Here is a 20373-nt window from a genome sequence, read left to right as displayed (position 1 = left end):
AGTTTGACAGTTTAGTTCTTTATTGTGACACAGAATTTTCTGGCTGTGTTTGGAAATTGCCCGTGTAGCAGAGCAATCTGCAGGGCAGGACAGGGTGGCTGCGGCCTGGGCCCTGCTGGGGCCTGGCCTCTGTGCCCCACCGCCTCCAACTAGAGCTCTCCAGAGACGACTGACAGCAGGGACGGGCTTTCCCAACTCACTTCTCAGTAGCTTTCTAGGAACTGGTGGTTTGTCTTCAGTAAAATCCTCTCGGTGGAGAGGGAGCAGTGATGACTAAGTCCTGGGAGTCCTTTCTCACTGAGCAGGCTGGTCTACAGGGACTGGCTCCTCGGCCAAGCCAAGTGAGGTGGCTTCAAGTGGTAAAGTCTGGCTCAGGGAGGTTCACGCCCCTGAATTCAGAAGGGAACTACAGCCTGGTAGCAGTCATGGTGACTTGAGGCGGCACGACCGGCAGCAAGCCTTCCTGTAGTACCAGTGAGAGCACAGCTTCACCTTCAGCACAAGCACGCAGTTGGCCGTCGCTTTGTCTTCACAGTCTTCTTCTGGGGAGCAGAAGCAACCACAGAAGGGGTTAAAAAGCAGACACACTTCCCCAAGCTGAGAGCTGGAGGGAGTGAACGGTTCCCCGGGCTCCTCTCCCTCCCTGCCCTCCCAGTCTCACCTGGGGCCTCTGTGGGGCACGGCTGGAGCTGACACGTCTGCCTGCCTTCTGGCTTGGAAGTGGGGTCACAGCCCTGGGCCAGAGCTTCCCCCTGGTAGCACTTCACCTCGCGCAGTCGCACACCAGCACCGCACGTCTTGCTGCACTGTCGGGATCGAGGGAGAGGGGAGAGAGATGAGAGGTGGGTTTTTATTGAGCTATAGGTCCCGAGCTCTTTCTTCCACTGAGACCCCGCAGTCTGTGCTTTGGAGACTGCTCTCAAGGAGGTTTGGGTCAGATCTCACGCTAGGCCCAACCTTCGGCTCCCTTCTGCTTGCTGGAAGAGAGCCTCCCTAAGCTGGAGCAGGGTGAGGGAGGAGGTTGCTTTCTGCTTTTTAATGCAGCTCAGAGTTGGTTTTGCTTTGAATGCTGGCGCTGTGATAGAAGATGGACAAAATGGCCGCTTCACCTCCCCCCATTTGCTAAATGCTAACTAAAGCAATCAAGAGGACAGAACATCAGCTCCTGGCAGAGAAGCAGACGTGACTGCATCACCTGCACTGTGGTGCATGCTTTTGCCCGAGGCAATAATCCACGAGCTCTAAGGTTTTCTCCACCTGCTGTGTGCCAGTCCCTCCTTTTGCTGCCTGGTCTGCTAAAAAGCAGAGCTCGTGGTCCTATCCAGACCTAACAGAGCCCTCACCTCAGCAGGCCAAATTACTGGAAATCCTCATGCAGGTCACATTCCACCACCCAGGGTTAGCTCTTCTTGCACCTCCCCACCACGCTGAGCCATACCTGAGACCAGGAGGTAGTGAACCACGTGGAGCACGGCCTCATGAAGCAGGCAGCTTGCTCCTCAGGCTTCTGAGACCCCTCGCAGCGCTTCTCGGGGTACTCCCTGTACGCCCCGTTCTCCAGCCCCGCGCACAAGACGACCCGGGTCTTCGTCCCTCGTCCACAGCTGGCATCACACTGGGAAAGAGAACAAAAATGGCTGCTCTGCCGCAGAGCTTCAGGGAAGGTGGCATCCTGCTCAGAAGCCAGGTGCTGAACGTGTGCGCTAACACCAGGCTGATGGAGGTGGTGCTGCCCAGGTCACCAGCAAGGGGTGCCTGCAAGGGAGCTGAATTCCTCCAGAGTGGGGACAGGAGATGGTTATGTGTTCAGCCTGCATGGAGGATGCTGAATTGAGCCTGGCTGGCCTGAGAGCAGCTCCCACAAGGGACATGGAGCAGCCAAGGTAAGACTGTAAGAGGCTGTTTCTGACTTATTTTATGTATCTCTATGTCCTAAAAGACCATGTAGCGTGTTTGTGCAGTAATCTACATCTTGGAGTGCTGACAAGCTCTGGGAGGGCTCAAGGGGACTGAGCTGGTGCACTGCAGGAGATGTGCGTGGACAAGAACCCAAGCTCAGCCCAAAGCTACGCAGGCACAGGTGGGAGGGATCGACCTCTCACAACAGCACCAAGAGAAGCAGGCAGCGAGAGGCAGAATCTGATTCTAGCTTTGCTCCCTAGTGTCCTGTGCAGCACTTAGCAGCTTGAGATTTCACTGCTTAGTGCCTATCTTCACCATGCCAAGGCCAGCACAGCTGGCTCGCATCCCTCCTGAGTCATCCTGCCAGCAGCTCACCCACAGCTGAGCAGCTGAGAGAGCACAGCAAAGAAGCTAGCATAGGCAGAAGTGGGGAGCCCAGCTGGCCTGTCAGAGTTCAGGTGAGTTTAATCACCTGGGCACAGCTAAAAAACTGCACTGCAGCACTCACTGTGACCCACACCACAGGTCAGAGCAGGAATGGGTTACAGGACTGCCACGGGTCCCCATTTTAACCAGTTTCTGCTCATTACTCGTGCTGGAGGGACTCTCAACTGAATGCAGTCAACAGCTAGGAAGGCTAGAAAAAGGAGAGCAGAGGTTTTGTTACGGTTTGAGGGGAGAGAGTTTGCTTTTTTTTTTTTTCCTCTGGTTCCTTAGAAACCTTTCTCTTTCGTGCTCTGTGAATGCCTGTTTTTCTCAAGACTTTACAAGGCAAAGCCCAAACCCCACAGGTCTGTCATGACGTTCTCTCTGGGTGCACTGGGATTTGGACCAGCTTGTAATTGCAGCTCATATAGCCCCTCCAGCAACAGAGGGCAAGCAGGCTGGCAGCAATTGCTGGCTTGGTAGGACGGGGCCCCTGGGCTATGTTCACTGCACTTGGGGCAAGTACATGTCCTCGGGCTGGAGGTGACTCCCAGGGCGGGGACCTGGGCTGTGGTCCAGGTTTACCTCTGGCTCTTATTAACTGGAGATGCAGTTGGTTTTTCTGGGGCTTTCTCTTTAGCAGTGAGACCAAAATCTTGGGGGTGTAAGTGCAGATTCTGGACGGGGCTCTGCTGAGGTGCCTGCAACTGCCAGCTGGGAGCCAGGAGTGGGAGAGGAGGAGGATTTCCTCAGGACACTGCTGCCTTCCCAGGGACCTCTACTGGAGGGCCACAAGTACCACAGACTGGGGTATGGTGGGGACAAGCTGGGGTATTTTCCTCTTCCCTCTTTTTGTAAGGAGCTATGATGAGGGCACGGCTCTGCAGCTGGTGGTTGTGCTGTACAACTGCTCTGCCAAGGGAGCCAGGTGCCCACCATCTCCTGTGGGATGTGGTGGGAAGGAGGGCTGAGGACAGAGGGCTGGGCTTGGCTTTACCTGGTCCCACTCCTGCTCCACCCAGTGTGCGGGGCAGTCCTTGTCTCCGCACGGATGGACAGCCAGGGGCTTGGCAGCTGGGTCACACTGCGTGTCGGAGATCACCTTGCCCTCCAGGTTGCGACAGGCGACGAAACGGCTTATGCGTCCCTCACCACACGAACCTGAGCACTTGGAGGAATAAAGGGCATTTAGACACACCAGGGAGGTGGAGCGGCCACGGTCAGCAGCGTGAGTCTGGATTCCTGGGTCTGGGGCTGTGGTACTTGATCCCAAGGGTCCTTAGAGGTACACTGGGGCAGGGGGCTCCGTTCTCTAGATGCCAAGAGCTCCTCAAATTATTGAATGGAGCTCATTCAGACCTGACTGGAACTTAGAATCATAGAATCATTGAGGTTGGAAATGATCTCTGAGATCATCTCATCCAACCATCATCCCATCACCCATGCCCACCAAACCATGTCCCTCAGTGCCACATCTCTGCATTCCTTCAATGCTTCCAGGGATGGTGATTCCACCACTCCCTGGGCAGCCTGTGCCAGTACCTCACTGGAAACAAGAAATGTCTCCTAATACCCAACCTGACCCTTTCTCGGTGCTACTTGAGGTCATTCCGTCCCGTCCTATCGCTGTTACCCGGCAGAGGCCGACCCCACCTCACCACAGCCTCCTTTCAGGCAGCTGGAGAGTGTAAGGTCTCCCCTGAGCTCCTCTTCTCCACACTGACCCATCCCACTCCCTCAGCCGCTGCCTTCTCTGGACACACTCCAGCAACTCAATGTCTTTCTCGTAGTGAGGGGCCCAAAACTGAACACAGCACTTGAATGCTGAGTACAGGCGGACGATCCCTTCCCTGCTCCCGCTGGCTGCGCTATTGCTGATACAAGCCAGGTTGCCGTTGGCCTTCTTGGCCACCTGGGCACACTGTTGGCTCAGAAATGCACATTGTCACTATTTCTCTATCCTCTGCCAGCGGAAAGCCAACAGTGAGCAGCAGCATGACTGCCCATCTGCTCCCTCCCACCAGCCATGTGCCCTCGGAAGTGGGGGCATGGAGAAGCAGCCCCTCTGCACTCACCGGGCCCCAGTCCGAAGCGGTCCAGCGGCGGTCGCAGGGCGGTCCTGTGCACTCCTTCTCACTGCTGGGCTTCTGGGACTCGTCGCAGAGGGCTGCTTCCACCGAGCAGCGCACCTCCCGCTTCATCGTCCCCTGGGTGCCGCATCGGGCTGAGCACTGCAATGACACGGAGCCGGATTCCAAAGCAGAACAAACTAGGAACAAGCAAAGGCGTTTTCCTCCTGCTGCGCTGGTGGAGAGGGGAAGGGCCCCAGCAGGGAAGGAGAAAGGTGAGTAAAGGTGAGTGAAGGCAGCACTTTCTGCCTCGGGACGCAGCCGGGCAGGGCTTCCTCAGCACTCACCAGGGGAAGCACCCAACATTTGTCATTTTTCTTCAGAACCCAGCTCGTCCTTGGATGCAAAGCTCCCCTGATGCCTACCTCAGACCACTCGGAGAGCTCCCACTGGGGTCCACAGGCCTTGTTCTTGCAGGCTTTCCTCTCTATGGGCCTGGCTAGCCCAGATGACTCACAGAGGTCGTCGTACACAGAGCTGTCAAAGCCTGGAGCCAGCATCTTCCAGCAGCGCACGGTGCGGTACTGGTAGCCCTCACCACAGGTCCTGGAGCATTCACTCCACCGGCTTGTTTCCCACCTCCACAAGCAATCCCCAGGAGAGAAAGCACAAAGAAAAACCCAGGTAAGGGACTCGGGGAGAGAGGGTGGCTGGGGAGTGTTCGTGTGCCTGGGACTCCCTGACCCACTGACTGCTGCTAAGAATCTGCTCATCAGGTATAGGTCGGTGGTCTTGAAAAGCAACTTTGTGCTCAGTGAGTAATTTAGACACAGAAAATTCCTTTCCTCTTTTCACTTACATGAGGATACACAGGTTTTGCTGTTTAAGTACGACTTCCAACCCAGAAATGGCTGCATACCTTGAGCAGGAAATGGTCCTTGCAAAGATGTGTATTCCCCAGGGAGAGCAGATGTCATTTCCACTCACCTAGGCTGGCAGTCTCTGCCCGTGCAAAATTCGTGCGTAGGTTCTGGTCGAGTCAGGGCATCGCAGTATGCTTCGTCCACTTCCACTCCGTCGTACCGTACACACATTGCATAGGAGGCACTGATACCTGCTGGACAGCCAAGATAAGATCTTCTCTTGGTCAGGCTCCACCAGATCCAAAAGCCTCTCCCAGCTATTAGAAAATTACCGAAGAGCATTCACTGCCTCTTAAAAGTCTACCTGCAATTTAAAAATACCAGTAGCCAAAAAGGTCCTGATGTGATCAGTTGCCTAGGAAAGGCTTGAACTGAAAAAAGTCTCCAGGCAAAGGTCAGCCAGATGCTCTGAATAGCTCTGCTTCTCTCCCTGGACTCTGAGTGTTGCCATATAAACCTCCCATCCTGGGAAGGAATCTGATGCTAAAACTCATCCTACAAACTACAGAAATTTATGATTGCACCGCTGTTACAAAAGTCAATGGCTTCAAGATGCCACTCTAAGACCGATGGAATTTGAAAATGTGCTGGTTTCCCACCAACACACATCTGCCCTCTCTAGAGACCAAAAAAGAAGGAACCAAATGGCAAAGAAATTGGAGGCCACCGAGTGGATTCCAATACATCACCAGTACAAAAGCAGTCTTGAAAATAAGCACTGGGTCTTTACCTACCTGAAGTGCACGTGGAGCTGCAGGGGGCATAAGCTGAGACCTTCCATCGATACATGTCAGCCAAGCTGATGTCATCGTGGCCCACGGGGCTCACATCAAACTCATTGCTGTAGAGAGAGGAGGGGGCAGGAGATAAAGATGTAAAATTGCTGTGAACATGAAATAGACTGAATTCCCTCCTTTCTTTCTTCAAAAATGGGAAGTAACTCTTTGTTTCTGTTCTCCATCCCCATCTCCCCCTTCATGGGCAAGATGCATCACCGGTAAGCAGAGCGTGAAGCCTTCATCCACCTCCTGTATTCAGCTAGTAAGACTGCGAACAGCCATGACCCCACAGGTCCTCCAGAACTCATTTAAATCATCTCCCTGAGGCAGACAAACACAATATGTGTGCTGGAAGCAATGTGCTGGACCACGAGCTGTGCCAAACGCTACTTGGAGGACACGTCGTCGCTCAAACACCTGTAACAGCTGCCATGGAGAGATGCTGGCAAACGGGGATATCAAGGACGGCAGTGACACTACCAGAGGATTGATCCAACCCTCCCTCCCCAGCTAACCCTGCTCCTGCTTTGCCCAGGAAATCAAGTGCCACCTTTCAGTGCGGGGGGCTTGCAGAGGCTCTGCCTGGCCGACGTCCGCGGTTGTGCTGGCACCTAGCAGAGAGCTCCCCACGGATGCCATCACGCTGTAGTTTCTCGCTTTCCCCTGACTCCCAGCGAATGTCTCCATCTTCAAGTCCTCTAGGGAGTTCTTACGGGACGGTGCTTTGTGAAGGCCCTGTGGCCACCGGGCAGCTGTCTCAGCCCATAGTCCTGCCGTGACGTTCCTCTGGGCCAGCCTGGAGGCCAGGTACTGCAGCTCCCTGCAGAAGGCAGCGTGGTGCGGGTCCCGGTGGCACAGCCGCCTGAAGAGACGAAGCCTGGAGGATGCTACGTGGCCATTCTCCGACAGCTCAGCTCTCCTCATGCTGTAGGGTACAGGCGTGCTGATGGAAATCTGATTGAATCTGAGGGCTGGAGAAAAAACATGGGGATGCTTGAACTATCTCGCACGGCTTATAGTTCAGCACGTGGTTTCGTGGTGTCCAGTAAGGCAAAAACCACTGAGCGTTTGGCCTCAAAACCCTAAGTTGCCATCAGGGTGCACCAACAGGCTTTAATTGCTGTGAGCAGCCTCACGTGAGATCCCCACACCTGACCATAGCCCAGGAGGGCCATTTAGGCTCAGACATGGTCTGACCTGTGCTGTAGATGCATTTTGCTCCTTGTCCTGCTGCTTAACTGTTTGACTTTCCCAGATAGACCTCAGATTTGCTCCCCTTCCCACAAGGAGCAACTAGCTGCTCCCTGACAATCTCCACCCCTGCTGTTAACCACCCCTGCTATTACCCATCCTTTTTTCCTGTCTGCCTGATGGAAAAGCTGCCCTAGGTTTCAAGTAAACCAATGTGGAATGTCCCAGCGTCCCCTTTCAGTGAATTAAGGCTTAGGAGAAAAGGAAAAACAAAGCAACCAACCCAATTCTGTTTCTCCACCAATTGCTGCTGCTTCCTCTTCTTCTTCTCCTGCTGTGTTTGCATGGTAGACCTGTCTTATGTGGAAGTCATACTTCTCCTTTTCTTCACCTTGTTCCCAGCCCCAGCCCCGGGGGTGACTAGTGGAGTTGGTGTGGAAGAAGTGTGGGTGGCTGAAGCCTAAATCTTCATGCCTTTCTTTTAGAGGAAGCTGTTTGCTGGTGCCATCTGGTGACAGGGAAAGCCATGTGGCATTGGAGTCCTTGACAGCTCTGAAGTTGGCTGGAGCAGGATGGCTCTGGCTGGTCTCTAGTAGGTGATGATAACGAGGTCTGTCTACAGCGGGGGCTGCGGTTCGGAGAGGTGGTGGTGTCCGTGGTACAGTGTAGTCATAAGTTATGTGTGGCATTTTCCCATTAAAGTTATAGTACTGGAGGAAACAGGGAAAGAAAACAAAACCTCTTTTATTTTCGGGGCATGTAGTTCTTCTAATCACATCCGCTTTGTGACAGATGTTAAGAGAAGATAGCATCCTCTTAAACCCCAGAGGAAACCCCACAGGGCGATACCTGGCTTCCTCAGCCACAGGGTTGGTTTGGGAACAAAGTTAGGAAGCTGTTTGTCTGAGGGAGGCTCACAATTTTGGGACAGGCAGGGCTAAAAGTACCTCTTCACGTACCATGGCATTCAGGGACTGGTTAGTGGGCCCGTGAGCCATGATGTACTCCAGCCCATCTGAATTCAGACTGGAAGGCCGCCTGTACTTGAAGACCGTGCCAGCTACCCTGAAGTTCTGGGGGTTGTCAATGGCAGAGTTGCCGTTGAAGAAAAAATGCCCGTATTCATCCGCGAGTGCTTCAAAGAAAAGAAAAACAGAGACAAATGTGACGCTCCACGCCGAGCGCTGAGGCCTCACTGGCACTAAGGAAAGCAAACCCTGTGCTGCCCTGGAGGAAATGCTCACAGGGAGCAATCCCACAGCTCAGGTGTCCTCCCACCTCCCAGGCAGCTGAGCTGGGACCTCCACGTCCGTCCAGATCCCCTGCTCACCCAGGATGTTTTCTGTCTTCCTGCGCTCCATGATGAGGATGTCCATGGCGCCGGCGGGGATGCTGGTGATGAACACGTAACCTGAGGAGCAGGAACAGGAGGTGAAGAAACCCCAAGGACGGAACAGAAAAGCGCACGTAGGCAAAGCATCTTGTGGGATAGGTGTGCACGTAGCAGGGCAGCGCGACCCCTAGCAGGACGTTAAGGACATGAACACACGTTGTGCCAAGCTCTGAGCTCTAATCCCAGCTCCCCTCTGAAATCCCTTTACAAATGACCACTACGGGTCTCTAAGGCTCAGTCTGACCACTGCAGGGTTTGAAGTCAGAAAGGAATTGCACGAGTTTAACAGTGTGGCTGTGGGTGCATGAAGGAATGTGCTCTCAAGCTTTTTCTCGCAAGAGAACATAGGAAGCTTATTATTGATCAGCACTGGTGCTGAAGGGTGCAGGGAGAAGACTGTAGGGCCCCACAGCTCCCGACTCAACAGAATTTGTCTCAAGAGGAGCATAAAGATTGACCTTGAAATGGAGAGGAAGTAAAAGGCTCTTAACGTTGTGGGGGTTTGCCAGCTTGTCTTTCCTGTTAGAAATTCTGTTTTTTTCCATCCTCTAAGATTTTATGAGGCCTGGAGTGGAAGGCCAAGACTGTTTATGTACTTCTGGAGAGGTTAGCACCATTACCACGCCCTGGAAAGGAGCCAGAATACTTCTCTGGTCTAGCGTCTGTGGAGAATGAGGTAGACTAGTGGAACAATAGCAATGTAAAATGATGTTCCAAAACATCCTCAAACCACAGTTAATTAATTACTAATGAGTATACCACAGTCTGTTCCTTCTTGGTGGAGGAATGGGCCATGAGGTTGCAAGAGATGAACCATTAATCTCAGCCCAGTTTCAGAGAGACTGTCCCTCAGCTGCATCAGCCACAGGACTGGGGAAAGCTGGAGACGAAGTGCAGGCTGAAACAAATGCTGTGACCCTCATCAGAGGAGCCTAATCTTCCAGTGAACACCTAGCACAAATAAAAGAAGATTCATTGACCTTTTCACATCACCTGAGGTGCGCAAGATGCCAAAATCAATAGGAACTAAGAGATCCCCAGCTGCCTCCTACGGTAAAGTTGGGAAAGAAAACCTTGCTGGCCTAAATTACATCATATCATACCCAATCTCTGATTAATCCAAAAGGATAAAATGTCGGTATTTAAGAACAGGTGGCCCTCTTCAGCTTTTTCCACCAAGCAGCTGGGAAACTCCTACCCTCATTCAAGCCAGTCACCCTTCATGCCAGTTGGTGGTAAGAAGTAGCGGGTGAAGTCTCTGGACTGTGGTAGCAGGGAGTACCTATCTGTGAGATTGCCTTTCGGAAGCTGCCTGAGACACGGTGACAAGTGCTGCCGTCCCCTCCACACACCCTGCATCTGTCCATGGTCCGGGGCGAATACAGGCTCCCATCGCACCCCACGGGCTGCAAAGAGTAAAGCAAAAAATAAAGAGGGTTTCCTAAGAGGCAGTGTCTTTTCAAGGTAGTGCTGCCATGTTCTTTAGGTGAGCTTCTGGGTGTGGGTGCGGGGTCGTTTGTGAGCATCTGCACCGTGCCCCTGAACCTGGGGCACAGTCACACGTGTAGGTGCAGGAAATCAGATTCAGAAAGTCTGTTTCGATTTGCACGGTCTCCCATCTTTTGGCCAGTCCTTCTCACTGTAATAGTGAAGTACAGCATCATCCTCCAGGAGATGCTGCATCAAAGGCAGGCTACTTGAGGTTCTAAGACACCTCTGTAATGCTACACGCACCCATCCTTCAGCCTTGTTGTACTCCCTTTGTGTGAGTCCCTCTGCTCTGCTCTAGCCCACAGGCATTCCAAAGTGAATGTCATCACTCCTGCCAGGCCTTGGTTTCACTTCTCTGCTGGGACCCTTGGCTTCACAAAGACCAGGCGGTCCCACGAGGCATTTATACCCCCGGTTTCTGTACTATTCCCTTCCAGAGCCTCACCTCACACTTTCCATTGATGCAGACCCCTTGGTAGGTCCTGTCCTTGCAGGAGGTACCATCCTGTGCTCGGGCCATCAGCTGCCTCTCTCCATTCCGCGTGGTGCACTGCAGGTCACACGGCTTGTTGGAGATGCTGGTGTAGTCATCTGAAGGGACAGAGGCAGACCAAGGTGATGGGCAGTGAGGGAGGGGATTTTCCTTGTGTCCATACTGCTGGTTTGATATCACCTTAGACGTTCTGCTTCTGGAGATGAAACTACAAGGCTACAGACCTTGTGGTAGTAAAGGGACTGTGGTATGAGGCTGCACGTGGGGCCACACACAGAAATGCTTCTTGATGGCAAACCCTCTCCCCTTCGCAGTGCCATCCCCTGTGCCAGATACGGGAATCCACATCAGCAGATCCCAGGCCACACATAAATACACGAGAGCAAGTACGACCCGTAAGAGAGGTATCGACTGAGAGGGGCTGTGGCCAGCTGCACCCCTTCCAGCTGAGCGATGGAAGTCAGAGGTGCAGATGTTCTATGTTCCCTTGGCAGCTAATGGAAAGAGAAAAACAGGCAGGTCCAGAAAGGCGGTCATATCTCAGGGGAGCTGAATCTGAGCCTCAAGGGCCATCTGGCAACCCGTGTGAAGCAATTTATCTCCTCCGTGCAGGAAATGGGTGGACGTCCTGTTCAGAATAACCCGCTGCCATCCCAGTGGGAAGCACGCTGGGTGATGGAGGCGGATGAAATGGTGGGAGGCACACACAGCCTGAACACCCGCTCTGCCAAGACGACTGTGGGTGAGTCAAGACACCTCAGAGAAGCCTGTGTCCTGTGTCTGCTCGCCAGCACATTCTGACATAGGCTCCAAACCAGTGTGAGAAGAGGCCTGGCTGGTTGGGGTGGTTCTGTGAAGAGACGGGATGATTTCTCCAAAGCAGGGAGCATAGGGAAGCACTTCTGGACCAGCCAGGAGCATCCATCCCTTGCCCCTGCGTCCTTCTCCTGTGCCTGAGAAAATCCTGCAGGTGTTTTCTCACCCTGATCCTTTCTGTGAAGCTGTGAAAACCCACCTGGATAGAGGGGCATCCAGTGGTAGTACCGCTTCCCAAAGGCTTTGGCATTGAAACTGGAGCACTGCTGTTGTTTGAAGCTTGCTGTGTTGGCTGGGCAGGGCTATGGAGGGAATAAATGTGATCAAAAGCTCCCTGTGTCGCAGCCCTGGCTGTGACAGCTGCTTGGCCCTGCTGCATCCTTGGAGGATGAAAATGCCCTGCCCACCCTGGAAGGAATCAGCGATGGACTTTGATGTGCAATAATACAGGCAGAAAGGCCAGGCTTCCATTGCCTCAGACAGCTGTATTTAACAGTACTGCAAAATCTACTTCCAGCAAAGGGAAAAGCATACTGCAAAAACTTCTTCCCTCCCCCCACCCCACGACAAATACGTTTTATATCCTTCTCCCCCACCTTTCAGACCTGGAGAGTAGAACCCAACTCCCATGTTTTCAAAGGCACACTGGCAGCTGCCCCAGGATTGGACCATGCCCCTTGTCTGCACTCCTCTGACAGACCCTGACTGCTGCTGCTCCTGCGCTTGCTGGTCCCAGTGTGGACCCCACATCCCCCAGTAAGGACCAGTCAGTGCTGGAAGCGGTTCTCACCTGCTGCTGGCACAGTTGGTAGTGCTTGGCTTGGCCAACACACATGGTGCTGTTTGTTACCTGGGGCATCTGGAGCCTGTAAAGATGAATGTAAAAGCAGAAATGAGCTAGAGGTCTGCGAAGCACTAAGAAATTAAGGATAACAGAGGATTTTATCAGAGTAAAGTCTGCTGGATCTACACTAGCCAACGTCTCTTCTGAAGGTCCTTTTCAACCCAGGCCATTCTATGATTCTATGATTCTATGATTCAGTGCTTTTAGCTTTGGAGTGTAATTGTAGGCTACTCTCACTATGGGGCAGTTTGAGTGGATGGGGAACAACTGAAGTATTGCTACAGCCGAGCCCAGTCACCTCTGAGCTGCAAAAGGCTTGGTGTGACAAAAGGGCAGCAGGTCCTGATGATCCACCATTCCCATTGGAAGCACCTATGATTTGGAAGTGAGCTGGGGAATTGATTTCTGAATTCACTGAGCAGCATGCGGAGAGATGGCACCTCTCATGGGGGCTGAACACCCTTCAAGATTGGCAGGAGAGGTTTGGTGAAGGTGATGGACCAAAACTGTGGGATTTCTCAGCAATTGATGCTTTAGCTCTGGCCAGCAGCATTTGTCCAAGGGATACTAAAGTTCTTGACTAATGCCAAAGCTAAAAAAATTCTTGAAAGCTGGGAAAATGTAGGGAGAAAAGTCAAGGTTGCAGATGGGAACTTAAGGTGCACTGTGTGAGGGAGGACCACATTCAAGCTGGACGGCTCAGACATGCTGCAGCTATTCCTGCAGAGCAACGATTCACACAGTGTAGGTAGAGCCTAAATTCACACATAAAGCATCAAAATTGCCATCTCTCAGCTGAAGCAGGGGCAGCCTGCAGACTCCAGCAAGAATTGTTTCGCAGGGCATGGCTGGCTGATGCTTAAGCTGCCCTGCTGAAAGCTGCAGGAACCTTTTGGCTGGGTTTGATGTCAAGCAGAGGCAGAGACATTGGCAAACCTCGTTAGTGGGGAGGCGGTGTCCAGACGGACGGCGTGTCACCACATCTGGACCCTTACTGTGCTGCCAACCAGCCCACATAAAAGAAATTTTCTTCAGCAGGAGGTAGAGCAGGTGGGGGGCCCTGGTCTGAGCTTCCTGCCCTCAGGAGTGCAGTCACGCAGAAGGGAAAGAGGCTGAGCAGCCCCTGTGGCGTGCTGTGCAGTACGATGCTGGCTCTCGTTAGCAGCTCAGGGGAAGCAGGTTGGCGAGGTGCCTGAGGAGGAAGGCTTGGTGGCAAAGTGATCCAGAGGGAATGGCTGGGTCCCCACAAGCCCTCTTTGACCAATTCCGGGACTGCAGTAGCTGCAGGGGACAAATGTGGCTGTCAGGGACAAACGGAGGTGCAGTCAGGTGACAGCTGGATAAACGACAGAGGGAAGCAAGCTTTGCGAGCTCAGAGGGGAAACTGCTGAGGCATGGCTGAGCTGGATGCTGCCAGGAGAAAATCAAGGCCCTAGAAGGTGTCTGGGAAGATGTGCTCACAGGAACTGGCCACGATTTGGGGTTGGGTCGGGGTGGCCATGGTGAAAACGAGGGCTGACCATGCGGGTTCAGCCCCAGAATGCAGGCTGGGGCACCTGCGCGCTGGGACCCACCGCTGGCGCAGGCAGTGCCGCTCCCGGGACATCACGCCTCCCCCGCAGGATCGCGAGCAGGTGGACCAGGAGCTCCACTCTCCCCACCACTTGGTAACTTCTTCATCCCAGGGGCCAGCTCCATCCGCTGCCTCACTACTGTCCTGACAGAAACAGAGAACGGTTAGCTGGGGAACCTGGCGGCCCGCCTCCAGGGGATGGGTGCCTCTGGGATCTCGTGGCATGGCACGGAGAAGGGCTGCCGGGCACGACATGCGTGGCAGTCAGCCTGGCTGCAGCCCGAGCTGTGAGCGTTCTGCCAGCCCAGCTCAGACACGCCAGCAGCCCCAGCTGCCAGCCAGCACGGAGCAGCAGGAAAGCTGCGGCGCCTGGCTGCAGGGAAGGGGAGGGTGGGGGATGCATCTGCCCTTTGGCGGAGCTGTATCACAGGGAATAAATTCCTCTTTGTGCATAAGTCGGCTTAGGTCCAAGTTCCTCACCCTGTGACTGTCACAAAAGTCATTTTCAAGAGTGCTTCAGAACCAGAGCCTCTTGCAGGCACAGGCAGCCTGGCTCAGCACAGCTCTGCTGGCCTCTCCATGCTCAGCAGAGGACTTTCTCCCTCACCCATCATGCTTTGCTGGGGCCAATCCTTTAAATTTGGCAAACCTGAGCTCTCCTTGCCCTGTACGTGGTCACTGTGGCAGGCTGTTGTCAGCTGTGCCTCTGAGATTCCCAGCAGGTAAGTGAGCATGTGTCTCAGCGAGATTCTTTTCTTGCACTGTTTTTCCTGCTCTGTGTGCGATGCTGTAAAAGCTCCTGGGACTTTTGCAAACTGAGAGCAGGAGCTAATTTGCTGTTTACTGCAACACAGCTGTGAGCAGAGTTAAATGCAGCCATGAGCTTACCATGGGGCAGTGACTAGAAGTGATTCAGCCAGCTGAAAATGCTGACGGTGTATCAGTGGTAGCAGAAGAGAACAAATAATTTGTGTGTGTGTAGCGTCTCTTATGTTACGTTAAGGGCATGGAGAGGCTGTATCAGTGTTACTCTTAGCAAAACCCGCTGATTGTGGCAGTGCTGATCATCCTGGTGGGAAGAACTGGTCTGCAAAATGTAATGGATGGATGTGAAAGAAAGCTCAGCAGTCTGCCCATCATCGAATGTGCTCTGTTTGCTATTTTGGTTGACTGGATCTTGGCTCGATGCTCTTTTATGGAGTAATAAAGCCAAAGCGTTCTTCATCTTGCAGAGTAATTTCTGCCTGAGAATTTGTTTCTCCAGCACCTGCCAACAGAGCATCCTCTGTGCAGAGGAGATGCAGCTGATTTTAGGTTAGATCTCAGCAGGGTCAAGGTGCACACAGTGCCTCTTATTGGTGACCGTACCGCAGCTGGAGCGCGTTGAAAGTAACCTGCTCTGCTGCAAAAAAAGCTTCACTCTTTTGTTTGTGATTGCAATAGCTGATGGGGAAAACAGTGCAGCCAAATCCCTTGCAGCATGGGTGTCCTGGCTGGGTGTGACTTCTCTGACAGAGCAAGTGCTGTGGTGAGCAGCTGAGCTGCTCAAGAGAAAAATGAGGCGTAAAAGAAACAAGCAGGTTACTAGAAAGACTTTTCCCTCTGCTGCCAAATGCTCATTTCAACCCGTGTCCTACGGTAATTTTTGTCTGACTGCATATGATCAGACTGCAGGTGGAAAAGCTGGCTATGCAGCTTCCATAGTTGCAAAGGCAGAAACCAAAGGGCTCCCGCTGGAAAGTATTTTCAGTTCAGATCTCCCCCTGACCCCTGCGATAAGCATCTCAAGGCCTGCGGAGGAAGCACCCTTCACAGCTGCTGGGAAGGAGAAGGACAATGATTTATCTGTCTGTGCACAGAGCTCAGTGCAAAGCAGACTCTGCAGAGCTGGGGCATCAATCAGAGCTGGCCCCTTTCCAAGTGACTGAGTGGCTACAGAGCAGCACGGGGCGCACAGACTGCCCAGGGGGAGGCGTGTGGGCCCAAAGTGGCAATATTCACCCAGCCCTTCCCCGGGCTCTGCCCCACTCCGTCCCTGTGGCCTCCGCTGAGGCTCAAGCAGTGACAGCAGTTTTCAAATGAAATGTGTTCCTCTACATCTGTAAGCCTCCGTTCCCGCTTCCTCCCTGCGCTGGAGGAATCAATCACGTATTAAATAGATTGATTTGCCTCTCAGGTTTTCCATGACCGAGCACTCTTGCCGGCCCTTGCCCAGCAGCATTTATTTATTTGTGTAAGCAAGGACAGTGCTGAGCTGTAGCTTTGGCCAGAGAGGCTCACAGTGTGACAGCAGCCGAGGCCTCAACCCGGAGACGTGGAGGGGAAACTCAGGTACTCACAGCTGGGGCAGCTGGTTCCAATCTGTGCTGAGTTTACTGTGTCGTCAGGAATAAATCTGCGCTAACCGTGATACACAAATGGCTCTTGTTTTTAATTAGCGATACTTGCGTTTTCCAAATTTCCAGATAATAAATTAAGGCCCGTGGGATAGGCTCCAGATTAGATAAGCTCCCAGCTTCAGTTTCCCAAGCGCCTCAGCAAATCCCAGGGCCAAGCAGATCTCCCCCCCCCCCCCCCCCCCCAAATTCCTTGGAGAAAGAAGCAAAGGGGCTTTAAAACAACACTTCTGCACTCTCCTGGTTGTGCCATGCTGCAGAACCGTGCATGGGGCAGACTAGAAACAGCAGGGCAGGAGGTAGGTGTAGGTGCAGGGTCTGTAAGGCTGGCTTGGATACGGGCTGTGCTCAAAGCAGGGAGGAGGACCAGGTACGATTCCTCAGCTGATGAGAAATGTGAAGGGCTAGAAATCACATCAGCAGAAAAGACAGGCCACCGTGCAGCTCAGCCAGGTGCTCTCCTCAAGAATTCCCCTTGAGGCACTTGTGGCTTGGCACACTGGCTGTACAGCTGCAGCTCTTCCTCTCCGAGGCTAACCACCGTGCTCCTGTGCCTCTACACCTACACTGGAGGCTGTGCACGTGTGCCAGCGAGGGCTGCCCTCCTGTCCCCTCGCTCGGGGATGGGGAGTGAGGGGTGATGAAGCTGGGGAACTCTTCCAGGATTTCCCAATCTCGCTCTCTCCCTAAGCCAGCATCACTGAAAGCTCCTCCTGCCTACTCAAAGGCTCAGCAGCTGTTTCCCTTCTACCCCCCACCGGAGCCAGACAAAGGCTGCCACAAACAACTGCTTCAGCCCTGAGGAGAAGGGAGGGCCCGGGCTGACATCCTATCAGTTTTCCAGGCGGTCTTTCTGAAGAGCAGAAAGGGATAAAACAAACCCTCGAATGGTTCTCTGCTGTGTGCTGGATCAGCTCAAAGCTACACCGGGTTTCCCAGAAACCTGGGAATAATGGCAATTACTGTGTCACTGGCTTGGCGTCCCACGCTGTGCACTGAATCTTGGGATTCATTAGAGCCTGTGTGTCGGGGGTTAAAAAGGCTTTCTAGGAAGGGACAAAACAAATCCCTGTTAGTTCCCCTTCTTGGAGAAGCTCGCAGGGTATGCTCTCTGTTGCAGTGCGACATGCCTTAGGCCCCATGCACCACTGCAGGGCACAAGGAGCTCTCGTAGGCTGCTCCACTCAACCCCATCAGAGCTGCTAGCACAAAAACAAACAGCAGCTGGAGAACTACATTCTGAGCAGCCCTTTTCTGAGGTCAATAACTGCATGTCCTCTACCAGAATTCCCCAATCCCTTACCTAAGGGCTTCTCTCTATAGCAAACCGTGCTACTTGCTTGAGATACTAAGCAGCTTCAGATGTCCTAACGCCTGGAACTGCCCACAGATCGTTATCTTACACTCCTGGAAATGAGCACCCACGTTCAGCCCCTCAGGTCTGGGCTGTCTGTGTTGTGCTCTGATCAAAGCTGTGGCAATAAATGCTACTGCAGCCCTGAAAAAAAAACAACCACGTTTGCAATTGTGCCCCCCCTCCTACTCCCTCCCCCCAAAAAAGAGAACTCTGCTGCACTGTTGATCATCCTGCTGTGACAGTTCAGGGGCAAGTCCTGCATGTCACTACGAAGTGCTTGGTCCAAGTGAGTTGGGTCATTTCCCTCATGTGGGTAACACACGTGCTGGGGCAAGCTAGCAGAGAGGATGGCAATCTCTGAAGGGAAAGAGGAAAGGAGTACAGGATGTGCATGAGGAATCCCTACCACCCATTTTTTTTCAGAGGCACTGAATGCACTGAGCCCGGAGAGCTCAGTGCAGGGAGGAATTTGCTTATCTAGGGACTGAGGCTCTTCGTGGCGTTCTCTGTATGCATGCAGCAGAAAACCAGAGAGCAAAAGCAACTGCGGGTTAATCCCTCAATGACCGCTGCCTCCATGGCCTGTTCTGTGCGGGGTGAAGCGGTGCACATCTGGCCAGCCTGACCCTGCTCTGCCCGGGGCTTCCCTCTGGGTCAGCCCGGCTTATGGGGCACTCAGAGCAGGCAGAACGTGTGTGAGGCTGGAAATGCAGCGGAAGCAGCACACTGGGGCTTTAACCCAAAGGCAACCCCAGCTCAGGGCATACTGCTGCTCAAAGCTGGGGTGTACAGAGCCACAGAGTGGCTCAGGTTGGAAGGGTCCTTAAAGATCGTCACATTCCGACCCCTGCTGTGGGCTGGCTGCCCCCCAGCTCAGGCTTCCCAGGGCCCATCCATGGCCTGGGGCACCTCCAGGGATGGGGCACCCACAGCTCTGGGCAGCAGCGCCAGCTCCTCACCACTGAGCGAAGAATTTCCTCCTAACACCTCACCTAAATCTCTCTTCTTGTAGCTCAAAGCCATCCCCCCCGTTCTATCAGCAGCAAAGCAGATAAGAGACGGTGTGAGCCCACCTAAGCCACGGCTTTGTGAGGGAAAAGCACGTCGCTCAACCCCCTCCTGTGATCCGGGGGGTTCCGCCGCGAAAGGCCGCGGGGGGCAGGACTGGAACGGGCTCCGAGCCCCACGCCCGTGGCTGCGGGAGGAGAGGACCGTCGGCTCTCGGCCCCAAACGGGCGTCCCCCCCCGGCACGGCGGGGATGGCTGGAGGCGGGCGGCCTCCCCGGGTCGCCGCGGCCCTTTGTCAGCGGGGCGGGCGCGGAGCCGCCGTCCCAAGGCAGGGTCAGCCCCGAGGGCCGCGCTTACCTTAGCGCCGAGGGGGGCGGCGGCGCTCAGGAGGAGGAGGAGGAGGAGGCAGCGGGGAGCGGCCATGCCGCGCTGCTGCTGCTGCTGCCGCCGCTCGGAGGAGGCGGCGCGGCGGCCCACCAGCGGCCGGGGCAGGAGCAGCCGGCGGCGGGGCGCGGGCCGGCATGGCTGGGGGAGTTAATGACTTTACAACCTGCCGGGAGCCGCGGCCGCCGGGGGAGGGAGGGAGGGAGGGAGGGAAGGAGGGAAGGAGGGAGGAGGGGGCGCCGACGGACAAAGGGGAGGCGGCGGGGGGCAGCGCTCCGAGCTCCGGAGGCGGGGAGCCCCGCGGCACGGCCCCGTCCCGCCCCTCGCAGGCGGCAGAGCCTCGCTGTCCGTGCCGGCTGCCGTGGGACGCGTGGGCTGCTCGCAGGGAACGGTGCGCACTTGTTGCTCGCCCCCTGGGAGCTGCCTAGGGTTCCGGCCGCGTGCTCCTTTCGTTTGGGATCCGTCACGCAGCCTTGGGACCTCGGAACACAGGGGGAATCCAAGCACGCTGTGCCTCTGGCGAGGAGGACCGGTGTTTGAGGCTGCCGTTGTGGCAGATCCTGCAGGATTGGAGCAGGCCGTCCTCTAGCGCAGCCTGAAGGGGTCGGTTGTGCTCAAAGCTCACAGATGGAAGCCGTCTCCCAGTGGGGTAATAACGATTCAGGTGAGAGTTTAGAAAGGTGCACGGAGGCTTTGGGTCTGGGGTGTAAAAAGGCCTTTGGACGCCCCTTTATTTCTGTGTGCGTTCTCCTCCCTGCCCTCGGATGCCGTCTCCCCCTGCTGGAGCCGTGGGATGGAGCCTGCCTTTGGTACCTGCCTGCCCCGCTGTCGTGCAGGGTGTAGCTGTGGGTTTGTGCTCAGTTCGCGTGACTCCAGCAATGAGGCCGGCCTTACTCGGCGCTTGGCCCAGCACAGATGCCCCCGAGCAAGAACAGCAACTGGACTTCGCTCTTCCTTTGAGGAGGAACCTGTGTGACCCAAGGCCTCTCCCTGCAGCCAAGCTGTGATCAGGGAGATGGCCGGTCCTTCCTTCTGCTGCTCCAAGCAGCTCCAACAGGTCAGCTCCTTTAGCACGGAGAAGAGCGGCTTTGTTCAGCTCAAGCTGTAAGCGTGGGAAGGGGCTGGGTCTGCCCCTATGTGGGGACTACCGAGACCAGAAACTTGGGTACACCTGAGTGGTCCCGGGTTGCTGGGTGGAGGATGGAGCAGACCTCCGAGGAGGAGGGGCTGCTCCTGCCTCTCGTTTGGAAGCACGCTGCTGCCTGTGCTTTGGCTCTGAAGAACATCAGCTCTCGAGTGCCCTCGCCAGGGACCTGCCGAGCCCTCTC

At 54.6% G+C, this 20373-nt stretch overlaps 1 protein-coding gene across 7 annotated transcripts; it reads right to left on the bottom strand.

Annotated features, from left to right (window-relative positions):
• Window positions 3–19227, bottom strand: LOC110402592 (ADAMTS-like protein 2). 7 transcript variants are annotated; one of them, XM_021404904.1, is made up of 18 exons: window positions 19019–19227; window positions 13902–14044; window positions 12274–12349; window positions 11683–11785; window positions 10620–10765; window positions 9966–10089; window positions 8621–8701; window positions 8250–8425; window positions 7574–8000; window positions 6650–7070; window positions 6055–6161; window positions 5385–5514; window positions 4823–5036; window positions 4404–4559; window positions 3326–3496; window positions 1439–1615; window positions 662–806; window positions 3–542 (listed from the first exon to the last, which is right to left on the bottom strand). In XM_021404904.1, exons 1-18 carry the CDS (start codon window positions 19082–19084, stop codon window positions 424–426), a joined length of 2982 nt encoding a protein of 993 aa, XP_021260579.1. In that variant the 5' UTR covers window positions 19085–19227; the 3' UTR covers window positions 3–423. The 7 variants fall into 7 exon arrangements, with proteins under 7 accessions (XP_021260579.1, XP_021260581.1, XP_021260580.1 ...); XM_021404906.1 differs by having other exon boundaries at window positions 13902–14039; window positions 19019–19118; XM_021404905.1 differs by lacking the exon at window positions 19019–19227 and adding an exon at window positions 14381–16462 and having other exon boundaries at window positions 13902–14039.

Source organism: Numida meleagris, chromosome 7 (assembly GCF_002078875.1).
Source record: "Numida meleagris isolate 19003 breed g44 Domestic line chromosome 7, NumMel1.0, whole genome shotgun sequence".
Classification (NCBI taxonomy): domain Eukaryota; kingdom Metazoa; phylum Chordata; class Aves; order Galliformes; family Numididae; genus Numida; species Numida meleagris.
Note: the sequence above shows the minus strand (reverse complement) of the source record. Positions and strands in the feature narration are given on the sequence as shown.

Coding starts and splice junctions, on each gene's coding strand:
- LOC110402592 (XM_021404902.1), bottom strand. CDS start 14,155: ATGTCGTGCCCGGCAGCCCTTCTCCGTGCCATGCCACGAGATCCCAGA. Junction 12,350..13,901: donor CGGCACTGCCTGCGCCAGCG/GTGGGTCCCAGC, acceptor TCATCTTTACAG/GCTCCAGATGCCCCAGGTAA. Junction 5,037..5,384: donor GGCAGAGACTGCCAGCCTAG/GTGAGTGGAAAT, acceptor TTGCTTGTGGAG/GTGGGAAACAAGCCGGTGGA.